This window comes from Sus scrofa, chromosome 13, assembly GCF_000003025.6.
Source record: "Sus scrofa isolate TJ Tabasco breed Duroc chromosome 13, Sscrofa11.1, whole genome shotgun sequence".
Classification (NCBI taxonomy): Eukaryota; Metazoa; Chordata; class Mammalia; order Artiodactyla; family Suidae; genus Sus; species Sus scrofa.
In genome coordinates, this window is record NC_010455.5 from 200909505 (window position 1) to 200927636 (window position 18132).

The window sequence follows — 18132 nt, forward strand, 5'->3', positions numbered from 1 at the left end:
GGGAATTTCTGTCCATCAACCCTTCACTTTTCTATTGATGAGACTTCTAGTCCTTTCCCAAAGATTATGATTTGTGTTTGAGAGTAATGGTTTTTTGGTTTTTGGGTTTTTTTTTTTTTTGTCTTTTTGCCTTTTCTAGGGCTGCTCCTGCGGCATGTGGAGGTTCCCAGGCTAGAGGTCGAATCGGAGCTGTAGCCACCGGCCTATGCCACAGCCACAGCAACGCCAGATCTGAGCTGCGTCCACGACCTACACCACAGCTCACAGGAACACCAGATCCTTAACCCACTGAGCAAGGCCAGGGATCGAACCCGCAACCTCATGGTTTCTAGTCGGATTCATTAACCACAGAGCCATGACGGGAACTCCGAGAGTAATGGTCTTAAATGATCTTTTCTGATAAGACAAAGGGCAGGCCAGTTTGGGGTTGACATGGTGGGTGGCAGTGAAACTGTAATAAACTGCATAAATAAGGACATTATCATGGGGAACAGGGCAGTGGGGATTAATGGACCCGCCACCATTAGAAAGCACATTCACCAGGGGGATACGCTAAGACCCTGCCCACCAACTGGGAGACAGCCAGTGTAACGCTCACGGTTCCTCAGGGACAAGGTCCTTCTTCGCATCAGAACCCCAGGGTCAGAACAACTTAATCAGGGACAGGCTCCCAACAAGAGCCAAACGGCACTGACCATCTCACACTGCCCTTTCCAGGGTGAGTTCAAATATCGGGAAGAACAACAGGAGTTCCCGCTGTGGCTCAGTGGGTTAAGAACCTGATTAGTATTCATGAGGATGCGGGTTTGATCCCTGGTCTTGCTCAGCGGCTTAGGGATCCGGTGTTGCCACAAGCAAGGTGGCAGATGCAGCTCAGATCTGGCGTTGCTGGGGCTGTGACTGACAGCTGCAGCTCCAATTAGACCCCTAGCCTGGGAACTTTCATATGCTGCAAGTGCAGCGATAAAAAGGAAAAAAAAAAAAAAAATCAAGGAGAACAACAGTGAAAGTGGACAAGACTCCACCAACTTCTGCTGGGTCTACTGTCCAAGAGCCCAGGGGAGCAGCTTACAAGGAGGAAACTGGCAGAAAACTAACCAAGGATGGTCATTCAGTCCAGAGTTGGAATTTATGGATGGTGGGTCTACAATCAGTATGGACTACTTTTTTTGAAAAAAGAGAGAAATTAATACCTTTATTTATTTATTTATTTTGGCCATGCCCATGGCATTCAGAAGTTCCTGGGCCAAGGACTGAACCTGGATCACAGCAGTAACCCAGAGCCAGAGATGTGACAACACTGGATCTTAAAACTGCTGAGCTACCAGGGAATTCCCAAGACCTTTTTTGACTTAAATCCTCCAGTAGATAAAAGCAAAACGTTTTAAGCCTGTTTGTATGCACCGCATCCTATCAGAAAGTTAACAGACCCACTAGAAAGCGACTCACAGCACCACTGTGGCTCAGTGGGATTGGAAGCATCTCTGCAGTGCCAGGAGGCAGGTTCAATCCCTGGCCTGGCACAGTGGGTTAAAGGATCCAGCACCGCTGCAGCTATGGTGTAGGTCACACTGCAACTTGATTCCAATCCCTGGCTCGGGAACTTGATATGCCACAGGGCAGCTAAAAAAGAAAAAAGTCAACGGAGCCTATGTTTTGGCATAAAATAAAATGGGTTGCTACAAAAAAACTTCAACCTTGTTGGCTCTACTGGTCATTACATCCTACAATTAGTACTTTTCAATCTGTGGACCACTGGGCCCGAGGTGTGTGCAGAGGCCTCAGCAGCCACTCTGGGATGTGAGGAAGGGTCAGGGAGTGGAGCAAAACGAAAGAGCTCTGTTTTTATCTGCTTATAAGATGAACTATTTCAATGGATATTGTATTTATTAAAACTGATATATTAGAATGCTCTGTGAGATTTAATTTAGTAAAAGAGTCTCACTGCTTAGAATTGGGGGGGGGGGTAGAATCTTTATCCTAAACAAACAATGCTGTTCATTTTATTGAGCTGTTATGAGGAACCACTCACTGTAGCTTGTGATTTAAAAGGGAAGAGATACTTTTCATCACCCTGAGAAAGGTACCATTTCTCTGAACCTGAATTTTCTTCCACAGCCATGCTGACAGTAAAACACCAAGGCAGCCTTTTTAAGAGCTGCTCACCATACAAACGTGCCCAGAAGGTCCCACGTGCAGGTGGAGGATCATACTTGAAACTGATAAGCATTCTTTATTTCACAAAGGAATTTTACAAAAATTTTATCTTTACCTGTTTGCGACTTTACGGAAAAGTATCTGAAAAGAACCAGGACCTCGAGGCCTGTAAGCATCCATACACAAGGCAGGATCTACTGCCCCACGCAGGGATGGGGACGGGCCTGAAGCGAGTCACTGCACTAAGTAACCTCTCCCTAAACCCTCTGTCCAAATAGGCCAAAGTTTATTTCTTGGCTTTGGTGTGTTGTGCTCTTTTTGTTGGCATCAGTTGCTGACTTGCTAATAACGCTCTTCGGAGACAGTCTGGCCCTCGTGCGCTCCCTGGGAGGGGATGCAGGTCAGCTCCCCCCCCGCCCCCCGGCTGACAGCTACAGATAAATGTCTGTTTTCCCAAGAGAATCAAAGCTGGGAACACTACCTGGGCGTGGGGCAGGTGTCAGCCTCGTCTAGTAAATGAAGTCCATTTACATAGGACAACTACCTGATTAAAATCTTTGAATGAAATCAAGAAATATTCAGAGCAAAGGGGTTAAAAACTCCCAAGTGTAGCTTAGATGAACACAAGAAATAAATGGAAAACCAGCTTCAACTCAGAACTTTTCTGGAACCTGCCTGTGCTAAGAGAGCAGTGACAAGCAAGAGGGCTGGAGAGCACATGGCGACAAAGGAGCCAGGGAAGGGAAACAATGGGAGAAGAGAGGTGCCACCCCCCAAAACCTGCCTGTGCAGCACATGGGGCGGGGGGGGGGGGGATTCAGCGCTGGGGGACAATCCCTGGACAGTCACTGTGGGAGCGGGTGGTGGGCAAGGACTGCCAGTTTCAGCCCCCGGAGAGGACATGGCTGGCTGCACAGGCTGAACCCGGGACCTGTAAGGTTGGGGGTCTGGACTGCGGACTCTGCATCAAGAGGAAGGCAGAGGAAAACTCTACCACCTGGCCAGAGTCACAGCAGCCTGTGGGGGAGGGGAGGGGCAAGGGCGTCATGGGTGGCGGTGACAGGTCGAGACCTACCCAGCTGCTGCAGAGTCTAGAAATGGGAGGCCCACGGAGGCCAGGCAGGGGTCTCCGATGCTCAGGCCAGTGCAGAACCTGCTGCAGCAAACACCAAACTACATGAACACCCAGCGCATCCGAGGGTTCAAACCACCTTGGATGGTTCTGAAAATCAGACATTCCGTGAGGGTTGGGCTAGGACCAGGAGACAAGTCTTTTTAGGAGTATTAGACTACTGGTGAGAAAAATGACCTTAACGTTCAGATCACTGCATTCCTTAAACAGCTCCCCCTCCCCCCAACAACAAAAGTATCTTGAGATCCCTCTGAGCTCAAAACTCCTACTTTTTTTTTTTTTTTGTCTTTTTGCCATTTCTTGGGCCACTCCTGAGGCATATGGAGGTTCCCGGGCTAGGGGTCGAATCGGAGCTGCAGCTGCCAGCCTACGCCAGAGCCACAGCAACGCAGGATCCAAGCCGCGTCTGCGACCTACACCACAGCTCATGGCAACGCCAGAACCTTGACCCACTGAGCAAGGGCAGGGATTGAACCCTCAACCTCATGGTTCCTAGTCGGATTCGTTAACCACTGCGCCACGACGGGAACTCCAAAACTCCTACATTTTTTTCCCCCCTGTTTTGGCCACCCCACACCATATGGAGTTTCCAGGCCCAGGATCAGATTTGAGCCACACCTGTGGCAACTCGATCCTTAATCCACTGTGCTGGGCCAGGAATGGAACCTGCATCCCAGCACTGCAGAGACTCTGCAGGAACTTCTCAAGGTTTTACACCTTTATACTCTATCTGGACCAGCATTCACTATAATCGACCATTCGTGTATCAAGAATCCAGTAGAACAAAGTAGAAGAGCCTTTCTTGCCTACTGTCCCAGCTTTACGATTTTTCTTCATAATAGCGAAATGGCATGTAAAGGATTTTTCCTCTTTAATCTTTTTTTAAAAAACAAGAAACTAAATGAAAGCCAAATAAGACAAAACACAAATCCAGAAGTTCTTGCAGTAGCAATAATCAGCCCAGCATGCATAAACTGCTTACCATGTAACTGGCTATGCTGGACAGTCAATCTCCAATTTATGTTTTTCACAATTGTAACATTTAACAGTGTCATTTTCATGAGTATGTGTGCCAGGATTTCAGAATATAAAACATTCTTTACTTGTAAAAACAAATGAACTATATTTACGTTACAAAAAGATTTACTGCAGGGCTCTTTTAACCAATAAGCTTCTCTAGCACACTGAAAATATAATGTGATTTACGATGCACTTGAATCCAACTTTTGGTTCAGGGATACGTCTACTGCACCAAGCAAAGGGCACGGCAGTGCCAGAACCACGCCCAGCTTTCAGTGCCCAAAATGCTGTCACCTCTATCTGCTCTCCTGGGTCACCGGCCCTCCATCCTCCAAGCCCACCGTGGAGAGACGTCCAACCATCTGTATCGCATATGACGCGCACTGACTATGCTATTTGTAAGGGTACAAATGATGTGATTACCATCAAGACAGAGCAATTCTGAGTCTGAAATGACCTCGTGAAAACAAAACGAAAAGTACCACCATCTATCAGCTGAACCCCTACTTTAGGTCAGAACCTATATAATAAATGTCTTAAAACATTATCTCATTTCAAATTCACAACAAAACCTCTGAGCAGGTTATCAGCCCCATCCTACAGCGGGAGAAGGCACAGAGTTCTGGGCTTGGGAATAAAAATGATGTGATTTCAAACATTCACTCTTAACATCAATGCCCTTGGCCTGTCGCTGATCTGCGCCTCCATCTCCACAACCGTAAAATGGGAGGAAATGCCATCTCTTTGGTACTTGTGAGGACTGAAGCAGCGTGTGGGTCAGAAAGGGCCATGCAAGTACCACGTGTTGTTATAAAACAGTTAATCAGCTAAGCATCCGCATAGGGTATGAAAACTTTTGCTGGAAATACGGAACTAGGGAATTTTTTTTCACGTTCCTGATTGTCTGGTACCATACATGGAGCTTTGGAAACACAAGTCAAACTTCTAAACTCACGGTGGGGGGGGTCTCAGGGAGAAGGTGGCATGGCGACGTTCCCACGCCCTGCAGAAGGTCTCCTCTTGGAGCTGTGGACACTGTGAAGGACACTCCGGGGGATCAAATCTGGGGTCCTTTCCTATTATTGTCTATTTCTGAGTGACAGAAGACAACCATATTTACAGGAATTCTGAAGTCCCCATTCCCATATTTATTTGAACCATTCTCTGAGGAACGAGTGTCCTAAAGCAAAAACAATGGGGGGATCCATGGGTAGCTTTGGGGGTATATCAAAGTTAGGATCTTATCAGCATTTGTCTAGAATTTACACCTAGAATACCATGTATAAATACAAAGCAAAATCTATAATATATCGATAAGATAGGGGTTTTTCCTTTCTGATCAATGTATTCATAAAACTATTAGTCTTGAATTTTGCTTAAAGTGCCATTATTTCATTCTTTTTAATGGCTGCATAATATTCCATTGAGTATCTATACCACAACTTCTTTATCTGTTCATCTGTTGATGGACACTTATGTTGCATTCATCTCTTACAGCATATGGAGGTTCCTGAACCAGAGATTGAACCTGTACCACAGTAGAGACCCAAGCTGCTGCAGTGGAAACACTGGACCTTTAACCTACTGTGCCACAAGGGAAATCCCCAGACATTTTTCAATACAGCTTTAATTGCATCCCGTAAGTTTTTTGTTTTTAAGAGGTTGGTGAATTATTGTATGAGCAAAACATCCTTGTAGCCCCACCCAGGTTCTTCAGGAGACGGGCAGGGGACAAGGAGGGAGAGAGAGAGAGATGGGAAGAAATAGAGTCACTGCCTCGATCCCACAGAAGACGCTGCTCCAAAGCAGTTCTGTGGGGATGCAGGGAGACCCTAAAATAATGCTCTATTGCCATGTCCCACTAGATTTGATTTGTGGTATTTTTATAACTGTGAGCTTAAATATCTTCTAATTTCTATTACCATTTTATTTGACATATGATTCGTTTATTTTTTACTTTATTGAAATATAGTTAATTTACAATGTTGTGTTAGTTTCAGGTATACAGCACAGTGATTCAGTTTTGTGTGTGTCTGTTTGTATGTCTCTTTTTCAGATCCTTTTTTCTTATAGGTTATTACAAAATATTGACTGTATTATGAAGAACAGTATGGAGGTACCTTAGAAACCTATACATAGAACTACCATATATATGACCCAGCAATCCCACTCTTGGGCATATACCCAGACAAAACTTTCCTTAAAAAAGACACATGCACCCATGTGTTCATTGCACCACTATTCACAACAGCCAAGACATAGAAACAACCCAGTATCCACTGACAGATGATTGGATTAGGAAGAAGTGGTATATATTCAAAATGGAATACTACTTGGCCATAAAAAGAATGAAATAATGCCATTTGCAGCAACACGGATGGAACTAGAGACTCTCATCCTGAGTGAAGTAAGTCAGAAAGAGAAAGACAAATATTATATGATACCAGAGTTCCCGTCATGGCTCAGTGGTTAACGAATCTGACTAAGAACCATGAGGTTGCAGGTTCAGTCCCTGGCCTTACTCAGTGGGTTAAGGATCCGGCGTTGCTGTGGCTCTGGCATAGGCCAGTGGCTACAGCTCCAATTCGACCCCTAGCCTGGGAACCTCCATATGCCACAGGAGTGGCCCTAGAAAAGGCAAAAAGACAAAAAGAAACAAACAAAAAAACCCATATGATATCACTTACATCTGGAGTCTAATATACGGCACAAATGAACCTTTCCATAGAAAATCATGGACTTGGAGAATAGACTTGTGGTTGCCAAGGAGGAGGGGGAGGGAGTGGGGAGGATTGGGAGGTTGGGGTTAATAGATACAAACTATTGCCTTTTTTTTCCTCTACTGTATAGCATGGGGACCCAGTTACACATACACGTACACATTCCATTTTCTCACATTATCATGCTCCTTCGTAAGTGACTAGATATAGCTCCCATATGCCACGAATGCGGCCCTAAAAAGACAAAAAAAAAAAAATCACTGCCAAAGTCTCTTCATCAAGTTGTGCTGGAAAAACTGAACAGTCTCAGGTAAACCACACCACATACACAAATAAACACAAATTGTTTAAAGACCTAATTGTTGGAGTTCCCATCATAGCTCAGTGGTTAATGAATCCGACTAGGAACCATGAGGTTGTGGGTTCCATCCCTGGCCTTGCTCAGTGGGTTAACGATCCGGTGTTGCCATGAGCTGTGGTGTAGGTTGCAGATACGGCTCAGATCTGAGTTGCTGTGGCTGTGGTGTAGGCCGGTGGCTAAATATCTGATTAGACCCCTAGCCTGGGAAGCTCCATATGCCACAGGTGCAGCCCTAGAAAAGACAAAAAATAAAGACCTAATTTTAAGACATGACATCATAAAACTCTAAAAGGGAATATACACAAAACATTTTCAGACATAAACCTCAGCAATACTTTCTTAGATCAGTCTCCCAGGGCAAAAGAAATAAAAGCAAAAATAAAAAAAATGGGACCTAAACTTAAAAGCTTTTAAACAGCCAAAGAAACCAGCAACAAAACAAAAAGACAGCCTACAGAATAGGAGAATAATTCTTGCAAATAATAAAACCGACAAGGGATTGATTTTCAGAATACACAAACAGCTCATACAGTTCAATTTAAAAAATAAAAATAAGGAGTTCCCATCGTGGCGCAGTGGTTAACGAATCCGACTAGGAACCATGAGGTTGCGGGTTCGATCCCTGGCCTTGCTCAGTGGGTTAAGGATCCGGTGTTGCCGTGAGCTGTGGTGTAGGTCGCAGATGTGGCTTGGAACCCGGGTTGCTGTGGCTCTGGCGTAGGCCGGTGGCTGCAGCTCTGATTTGACCCCTAGCCTGGGAACAGGCCTAGAAAAGGCAAAAAGACAAAAAAATTAAAATAAGAATTAAAAAATGGGCAGAAGACCTAAATAGACTTTCTCCAAAGACATACAGATGGCCAAGAGGCACATGAAAAGATGCTCAACATTGCTAATTTTTAAAGAAATGCATATCAAAACTACAGTGAGGTACCACCTCACATTGATCAGAATGGCCATCATCAAAAAGTCTGCAAGTAATAAATGCTGGAGAGAATGTGGAGAAAAGGGAACTCCCCTACACTGCTGGTGAGAATGTAAGTTGGTGCAGCCACTACGGAAAACAGTATGGGGGTTCCTTAAAAAAACTAAAAATGGAACAACCATATGATCAAGTGATCCCACTCCTGGGCACATATACAGAAAAGACAAAAATTTTAATTTGAAAAGAGAGTGCGCTCCAATGTTCACAGCAGCACTTTTTACAATAGCCAAGATGCGGAAGCAAACTAAATGCCCATCAACAGGACCACTGGCCTGGGCAGACGTGGTATTTACATACACCGGAATATTACTCAGCCATAAAGAAGAATGAAATAATTTCGTCTGCAGCAACATGAATGGACCTAGAGATTACCATATAAGTAAGTCAAACAGAGAAAGACAAATATTGTATCACTTATATGTGGAATCCAAGAAATAATACAAATGAATCTATATACAAAATAGAAACAGACCCAGAAACATGGAAAACAAACTTTTCGTTACCAAATGGGAAAGGGCATGGGATTTACAGATACAAACTACCACACGTAAAACAGCTAAGCAGTGAGGATCTACTGTATAGCACAGGGAACAATATTCACTATCTTATAATAACCCACAATGGAAAATAATCTGAAAAAAATGTTTACATATAACAGTATCCTTTTACTGTACACCTGAAACTAACACATTCATAAATCAACTGTACCTCAATTTAAAAACTATTAATTAAAAAAGTTACTGTCAAGGGGTTTCTGCTGCAGCGCAGTGGGTTAAGAATCTGACGGCAGTGGCTTGGGTCAATGAGGAAGCACAGGTTCAATTCCCAGCCTGGCACAGCACATTAAAGGATCTGGCATTGCTGCAGCTTCAGTGTAGGTTGCAGCTATGGCTCAGATTCAATCACTGGCCCAAGAACTTCCACATGCCATGGGTGCAGCCATTAAAAAAAAAAAAAAAAAAAAGATCAAATTAGATAAGGATGACAGGCTGTAAAAGATGGGGAAACAGAGTAAAAGAAGTCATTTACTGGACTCAAGATCGCTTTGCAAATATCTTCCATTTTTTTCTCGCTTTGTTCACACTGTCTATTCCTTCTGATGGAGACAGTGCCAGGTGGGGAGGGAGACTCAGCTTTTAAAGCTGGGAGTGGGGGGCACTGTGGGTCAGCAAGTTCATAACCCAACTAGGATCCATGAGGATGCAGGTTCAATCCCTGGCCTCACTCCATGGGTTAAGGATCTGGCGTTGCCACAAGCTGTGGTGTAGGTCACAGATGCAGCTCGGATCTGGCGTGGCTGTGGCTGTGGTGGAGGCCAGCAGCTGCAGCTCCAATTCAACCCCTAGCCTGAGAACTTCCATATGCCACAGGTGCAGCCCTCAATAAATAAATAAGTAAATAAATAAAACTAGGTGGGAGCATCACCACCTCAGTGGGGCTCCACGAGGGCCCCTCCCCAGCGCTGGAACCACCACACCTACTCTGTGCTCCCCTCACATCCCGCATATCCACCCACTCGAGCACATCAGCACCTTTTGTTTTAGGTCTTTACCTCTCTCTCTAGACCTAGAAGCCCCAGGAGATAAACAGACGTTGGCTGAATAAATTTGTTTTGAATAAGTCTTAAAAGAATCGGATTGACGAAGATGTGGTGATATGGAATCCAAGATAAAGCTGAACTGTTAGGCGAAAGGAACAGGTTTTGTGTGTGCGTCTGTGTGCGTGTCTGTACGTGTGCAGCCATTACTCATAGGAAACGTCTGGAATAGGGCAGAGACTGCCAGCGGATACCTCCAGGGACAGGAAAGGGGGTCAGGGAGGGGAAGAACCTGACTTTTCACTTTCCGGCCTTTTGTAAAATGTTGTTAACTTGGCATGCGTTATGTCTGTATTTTTTTTTAAATGATTCAACTGTGATTTAAAAAAACTCCATTGTTTTATCAATGAGCATAGACATATGTAGGTTACCAGACCAGGGATCAAACCCACGCCACTGCAGTGACCCAAGAAGTAGCAGTGACAATGCCAAATCCAAACCTTCTGTGCCACAAAGGAATTCCTATAGCGGGTGTGTGTGTGTGTGTCTGCATGTGCATGGTGGGTTTTTTTTGGGGGGGGGGCACACCCACAGGATATGGAAGTTCCTGGGCCAGGGATTGAATTCGAGCTGCAGCTTTGGTGCAGGTCACAGCTATGGCAACATCAGATCCTTTAACCCACTGTGCTCCACCAGGGATCAAACCAACGCCTTTCCCATGATCTGAGCTGCTGCATTTTGATTTTTTTTTTTTTTTTTTTTTGCTTTTTGGGGCCATACCTGCAGCATATGGAGGTTCCAGGCTAGGGACTGAATTGGAGCTACAGCTGCCGGCCTACACCACAGCCACAGCAACATGGGATCCAAGCCACATCTGTGGCGTACACCAACCACAGCTCATGGCAACGACAGATCCTTAACCCACTGAGCAGGCCAGGGATCGAACTCACAACCTCATGGTTCCCAGTCAGATGCGTTCCTGTTGCGCCACAACAGGAACTCCATGTATTTTGATTCTTAACCCACTGCACCATAGCAGGAACTCCCCATAGCAGTTTTTTAATTGAAATGTTACAATGCTGGAGTTCCCATCATGGCTCAGTGGGAATGAATCTGACCAGTAACCAGGAGGACGCAGGTTCAATCCCTGGACTCACTCAGTGGGTTAAGGATCCAGTGTTGCCCTGAGCTGTGCTGTAGGTCACAGACGAGGCTCAGATCTGGCATTGTTGTGACTGTGGCACAGGATGGCAGTTACAGCTCCTATTCAACCCCTAGCCTGGGAGCCTCCATATGCTGTGGGTGCGGCCCTAAAAAGACAAAAATACATATATATATATTACAATGCTATTCATAGCACTCCTAGGAAATTAATAAAAACTATCCCTACATTAAAAATTCCTCCATCTTGCACAGAAATGGGGATCGTTAGGGAGGTGGTATCATGGTGTTGGCTGGACATGCTTTGCAATCTGACTGACCTGAGCTGGAATTCAGGTTGGTAATTAGTTGGTGATCTTGGATTTCAGCTGTCAAGAGTTGGTGATCTTAAGCAAATTCTTCAACTTGTTGAGCAGCAGCCTCCTCATTAGTAAAATGGGAGTGATGCTGCCAGGCTCACAAAACCCTAGGCCAGTGTTTTCCGAGTGGAACATGAGGCTGTCACCGCAGACACAGACACCTCTCACTTGAATGACAATCACCCAGGAGCTAAGAGTCAGGCTCACATAGGTGGCAGCCACCTCAAGGAAACCTGGAGAATTAGGGGTGCTGTGTCTGGCAGGCCCCTGGAGGAGTCAGATATTTAGCAACTGACTCCCCGCTGACGCTATCAAATGTACAGAGAAAAGTGCAAACTTGTACTTATTAGTCCCGCAGGCAGCCAGCTAAGAGTGGGGAGGGTGAGAAAGAGAGGACCCCTCCCCTCCCTCGCACAACCAAGGGGCAAACCAGGCTTGACACACATGCTGTCTGCGGGCACCAAGAGTTGATCAAGCAGCCAGCTGGCAAGAGGCCTGCCTGCTGGAGCTTCAGAAGCAGCCCTGACAGTGCTGGCCACCCACTCCCCTGATCCTGAATCACAGGAGTCACCCACCCCACATAGTATGCCCAGGTGTGTATTTTGTCAAATGATTACATTTATTAACTTAAATTTTTGGCTTTAATGATATATACATATACAGTTGACCCTTCAACATGGGTTTGAACTGTGTGGCTTGCTGTGTATCTTTTCCAACATTTTTGGAGATTTGCAACAATTTGAAAAAACTCACAAGATGAACCACATAGCTAAGAAACAGAAAAAGTAAGAAAAAGTTATGTCATCGATACATAAAATACACCCAGATACTAATCTACCCTTACATAGGCATAAGTGGATGATATTTAATATAAAATAAATGTGTTAAGTTTTCTCGCTGTTTTACAACTTTGATTTTAAGGAATTATATTACTGTACCTTATGCTTCTCTGTAATTGGAGAAACAGTCTATCGGCCTACCATGACAAGTAAGTTTTTTAACATAACAATGCTTCCAATCCTGTATTGTGAATATGTAATACTGTGTGCCAAAACAATTTTATAATGACGCATTTTTAATGTGTAGGCTAGGCTACTGCAAAGCAATCATATGGAGTACACTAAGCTACCAAAAAGCCATCATGTTACTACTTCTCCATTAACAATGTATGAATCGTTAAAATAAAAACAGTACACAAATATGAATTTGTTTACATTATCTTTTTTTTTTTTTTTTTTTAGGGACACACCCTCAGCACATGGAAGTTCCCAGGCTAGGGGTCGAATCACAGTTATAGCTGCCAGCCTAAACTACAGGCCACAGCCGCAGCCATAGGGGATCTGAACCACATCTGCGACCTACACCATAGCTCATGGCAACACCCAATCCTTAACCCACTGAGCGAGGCCAGGGATCGAACTCACAGCCGCATGGATCCTAGTTGGGTTCGTGAACCGCTGCGTCATGAAGGGAACTCCCTGTTTACATTACCTTTTGATTTCTGATTGTTAGTAATGCACATAGAATCTACAGTATTTGTATCATGTAAGACAATATGCATGTAGGTGCTGACAGATGCTTTATCTCAACAGACCACACAGAGTATTGATAAATACAGTACAGTACTCGGTAAATGTATTTTCTCCTCCTTATGATTTTCTATGTAACGTTTCCTTTTCTCTAGCTCACTTTAGTGTCAGAATACAGTATAGAACACACATAACATACAAAACATTTGTTAACTGCTTCTGTTATTGGTAAGACTTCAAGTCATCATGGGTCAAACAACAGTTACGTTTGGAAGCAGTGGAAAGTCATATGCAGATTTTCAACTATGCAGGAGGTTGCCCAGTTCAAGGGTCACTGTACACAGCAACCCTCTGTTTAGGAGAAATTATACTGGCGTTTCCTTTCTAACCACTGCAGAAGGTCTTCTTTTAAAATGCGTTTAGTGTAAAATGCACTAAATGCAAAAGTGACTGAAGACGGGAAACACTGTGAAAAGCCAACAAGCGCAGATTCTGTTCCTAATCCGGGCATGAAGGCTGTGCACCTGATGGGCAGAGCTGCCACCTGAGAAGAGTGGTCTTGGCTTGGTAAGATGTGTAAAACCGACCATTCCAGTTTTTCATCTTTTTCAAATGTACTTTTCATGACTTATACCATATTTTAAACCACAGAAAACATCTCAGCTGGAATAACATCTTTGAATGGAACGTGCTAACTTTTGAATGAAGATAATAAGTTACCAAAGCTAAATGTACATATCACCTGTCACTGCCTATCTCAATTCTTACTTTCCTATTTCACAAGCTACAGAAAAATTAAGGGCATAGAATAGAGGAGAAATTGGAACCATCAGACACTGCTGGTGGAATGCAGAGCTGTGCAGGGGCTTTGGAAGTTTGGTAGGTCTTCAAAAAATTAAATACAAGTTACCCTATCACCCAGAAAATCCACTCCTAGGTATGTACCCAAGAGAAATGAAAACATGTGTCCACACAAAAACTTGTAATAGGAGTTCCCTGGTGGCACAGCAGGTTAAGGATCTGGCATTGTCACTGGTGTGGCATGGGCTCCATCCCTAGCCTGAGAACTCCCACATGCTGCAGGTGCAGCTGAAAAAACCCCACAACCACCTTGTACTAGGATGTTCACAGAAGAAGTATTCATAACAACCTAAAAGTGAAAAGAACCCGAACGTCCATCAACAGAAGAATGGAATAATGTGACATAGCCATACAACGGAAACTCTTCAGCCATAAACACAAAAGAAAAACTGACCCGGGCTACCACGTGACGTTGACAGCACTATGCCACAAGCTGTATGTTCCCATTTATGTGAAATATCCAGTCAGGCAAATCCAGTGAGACAGAAAGTACTTCCACGATCACCAGGGGCCGAGAGGGAGAGGGGATGAGGAACGACTGCTAATGGTATAGGGCTTCTTTTCGGGTTGATAAAAATGTTCTAAAATTAGATGGTGGTGACGCCTGCACAACTCTGAATGTATTAAAACCCCAGGAGTTCCCATTGTGGCAGTAATGAACTGACTAGTATCAATGAGGATGTGGGTTCAATCCATGGCCCTGCTCAGTGGGAAGGATCCAGTGTTGCCATGAGCTACAGTGTAGGTCACAGACGTGGTTTGGATCCTTCGCTGATGTGGCTGTGGTGTAGGCCAGCAGCTGCAGCTCCAATGTGACCCCAGCCTGGGAAGTTCCATATGCAATGGATGTGACCCTAAGAAAGCAAAAAAAAAAAAAAAAATCCAAAAAACTAAATTGTACGTCTTAAAAGACTGAATTTTATGGTATTAGATCTCAATAAAGCTGTTTTTTTTTTTCTTCGTAAAGAATACAAGGTAGATCCATACAGCTTTCAACTAGTTACCAATTTTTCTTTTCACAGCCTCACCTGCAGCATACGGAAGTTCCCGGACTAGGGGTCAAATGAGAGCCACACCTGCGACCTATGCCACAGCTTGCTGCAATGCTATATCCTTAATCCACTGAGAGAGGCCAGAATTGAACCTACATCCTCAGAGAGACGACATTGGAGCTTAACCCACTGAGCCACACCGGGGACTCCGATCAGTTGCTAATATTTTGGTACAGCTGCCTTCTTGCTCCTCACATGCACACACACACACAATTTATGGCTGGACCACTTAAAATTTAGTTACTGTGACATTTTACTCCTAAACAATTCAGCGTGTGGAGTAGTCTCCCACATAACCAAAATATGAATATCATACTGGGGGAATTCAACACCAATACAAGACTCTAATACATAGCCCATATTCAAATTTACTCATCAAAAATTAGGTATTGTGCTTGGTTGTCACAGCTTTCCTCTCTTGAATCTAAAAATACTGTTTTGACATATTTAAAGAATCCAGGCCAATTACTGCCTCGAATGTGTCTCAATTTGAACACACCTGTTTCCTCATGGCCTGAGTGAAGCACTTTTGGCAGGAACACTACACAGGTGAGTTGTGTCCTTCTCTGTGCTTCGTGCCAGGACCCTCTATTACCCTCCCAACATATTGTCAGTCTCATAGTGGTGAGTAAAGTGGTATTCACTGTTGGTCTTGGTTAGGATGATAACTATCAGATTCCTCCATTATAAAGGTAGCTTTTTCCCTTTGTAATGAATAATCTGGAGATGACCACTTGAACCTGTGTGAATAATAGCAGGCTGAATTATCTTGCACTCAAAGGTGTTAACATCCCTTTTGAGACCTCCCTGCATTCAGGTGACTAACGTCTACTCTCAATTTTATGCCACAGAATGTGAGACCTGGCTGGGATTTCAACCTGCACATCACGTCTTGAAGGGTGAGACCCGGGTCACTGTAGTTTTAAATTCCCGGAGTGACTGATACTCCTAAGGCTGAGATTCCCCAAGTTAGAGGAAGAGGAACTTTGCATCCTCATTTGGCAAATAACAGAGGCCTGAGGAGGTTAGGGAGCCAGTGGCGCAAAACTTGTTAATTGCATAATTAAGATTTTTTGACTCGTATTTTAAAACGATATTCCTTCTTAAAACAACAAAACCAGAGACATGAATAACTTTTACACGGTTTTTAGAGCTGACCAAGGCCTGCGTATTTCTGCTTCCAATTAATTCTGCCTGTTATGAGACTTTTGCATTCCCCTTAGAAGTGAGGAACGGGGCGTTTGGTCTCCGAGCTCCTCCGCCCTCAGTGGTCACTTAACAGCTCTAGCCCGCGGGCCCAAAGCCGAGCTGCACGGTCAAGGGGCCGCAAGCTTAGCGTTGGAGACCTAGCGCCAGCACCTCGGCCCTGCGCGGCTCCCAGCCGCGGAAGCAATTCCGGCGTGGACCGCTCGAACGGCAACCAACCGCACTAGCGAGACCGACCTGGCGGGAATGCAGCTGGCCGGGACGCACCTGGCCGGGATGCACCTGGAGGCGCGCCTCGCCCGGCCCAGGAAAGCCCAGAAATGCGCCGGACCTCGGAGACAACAGAACCTGCAGGCCCGTCCACCCCACTTACCCCGGCGTGATACACCTTGTTTGCTCTTTTAATCTTAATGTCCAGAGTGGTCCCCATCTCGAATAATCCGCTTCGGGCGCCACTTCCTGCTGCGCGTGACCAGAGGATAGAGAGCCGACACGCCCTTCCACCCGGAGCCCCGCCCCTTTCTCCTGTCCGCCGGCAGTTGCGTCACGTGACCTCGCGCCGGACGTAGCGTCGCCTCCCCGGCCTTCCTCCTTCCGGTGCAGGGGCGGGCCTTAGCGCAGGCCGAGGGGTTGTCACTTCTCGCCCCGCCCTCGCTGGGCGTGAGGGCGGGACCGAACTAACCCCTCCTTTTCCGTAAGACAGTCGTAACACCGGAAATACCCTGCTCCTCGCCCGTTTCCTAGAGGGAGGGGGAAACCCGGCTCTCCCGGCGTGCCCCGCGGCGGGGGGCGGTGCCGAGGAGGTGTCGCCGGGGCAGCCTGTTCTGTGGCTGAAGCTCCCGTCAGGCTGTGCGGCGCGAGGAGTCGCTGCGCTATTGAGTTGGCTTTAGGGCGGTGATAACTGAGAGTGCCTTCCCTTCCGATCGCCTTTTTCTCGTTGACTTTCGACTTCCCCGCTTTCTTCCGGGGGCACTGAGGGCGAAGGCCTCATGTCCGTTCCGGGCCGGGTGGTCCTCCCTGCCCTTTCCGCGGCCCCGCACTCCCAGCCGGCAAAGAAGCGAGGAACGGCTCTCCCGTCCCCACCACCGGGCCCGGGGCCAAGGTCTTGGGGAGCGCGAGTGACCTCGACCGCCCCGCGGGAGCCGCGGGGGCTTGTGGGTACTCCCCCGGCGCGCGCCCTGGAACGGGGTGTTGAATATTCATATTCGTGCGCAGATTGTGGGGAAGCGCCGCTGGCAGGCCCTGGGTCCCGGCAGTGCCTGGAAATGAAAACGTCAGACCTGAGACGCACGTCGTCGTCTTTTTATTCCCAGCAAGAGTGGCTAGATAAACACAAGAAATACATTGCTTTCTGGAAAGATTGCCTCCAGGCAGGGCAGCAGTACGGTGCTAAGCAACACACTACGTTTATTGAAATAAAATCCTTTGTCGGTGTTTTAAACAAGGACTTTTCCAGTAAGAAGTAAATTTTTAATTGTTTTGATAACTAAATATAGTGAAGTGCTTTTTGTTTTTTAAAAATTCTTTGATTCTGGTATTTATTTTTTTTCGACTTTTACCTTTTAAGATTTTTGTCTTTTATAGTTGACGATATTTGTTTTTAAAGTGCTTTACTTGTAGGGTTACAAGAGAATTTTTCCACAATTTCCTGAGTTAGTATCACGAGTGCCTGTCTCTTGAGAATTTATTTTACAGGACAACAGTGATAGTGCTATAGCTACAGTAGCTTTTGAAGGTTGATACATGGATATTTCCCAATAATCAGGTCTCAGTTTTCAGCTCCTCTCTGGCCTCAGGGCTTCCCTCTCAGTCTGGGATAGCTTCCTGGCAACTCAAACGCAGCAATGCTAAAACAATTCATTAGGGACTTAATAATCACAGCCTGCTCTGCAATTCCAGAAGTGGATCCCTCGCCATCAAACCCATCATTTCTTAAAAACAAACAAACAAACAAACCAAAAACGGTGAAATACCAATCTTGGTAGACAATGCAGGAAACAGGAAAAGAAACACCTTACAAGAATCCACATTCTAAGCTTGATTGCTTCAACAAAC

The 18132-nt window shown here is 45.5% G+C and overlaps 1 protein-coding gene across 2 annotated transcripts in view; it reads right to left on the reverse strand.

Moving 5' to 3' along the window:
* DSCR3 (DSCR3 arrestin fold containing) overlaps window positions 1–17500 on the reverse strand; it is a 57844-nt gene extending 40344 nt beyond the window's left edge. Inside the window, exon 1 of one of the 2 annotated variants that reach the window (XM_005670333.3) lies at window positions 16451–17500. In XM_005670333.3, the coding sequence (XP_005670390.1) occupies window positions 16451–16507 (57 nt within the window). In that variant the 5' untranslated portion in view covers window positions 16508–17500. The remainder of the gene's footprint in view (window positions 1–16450) is intronic. The other variant, XM_003483358.4, reaches the window with a different exon arrangement.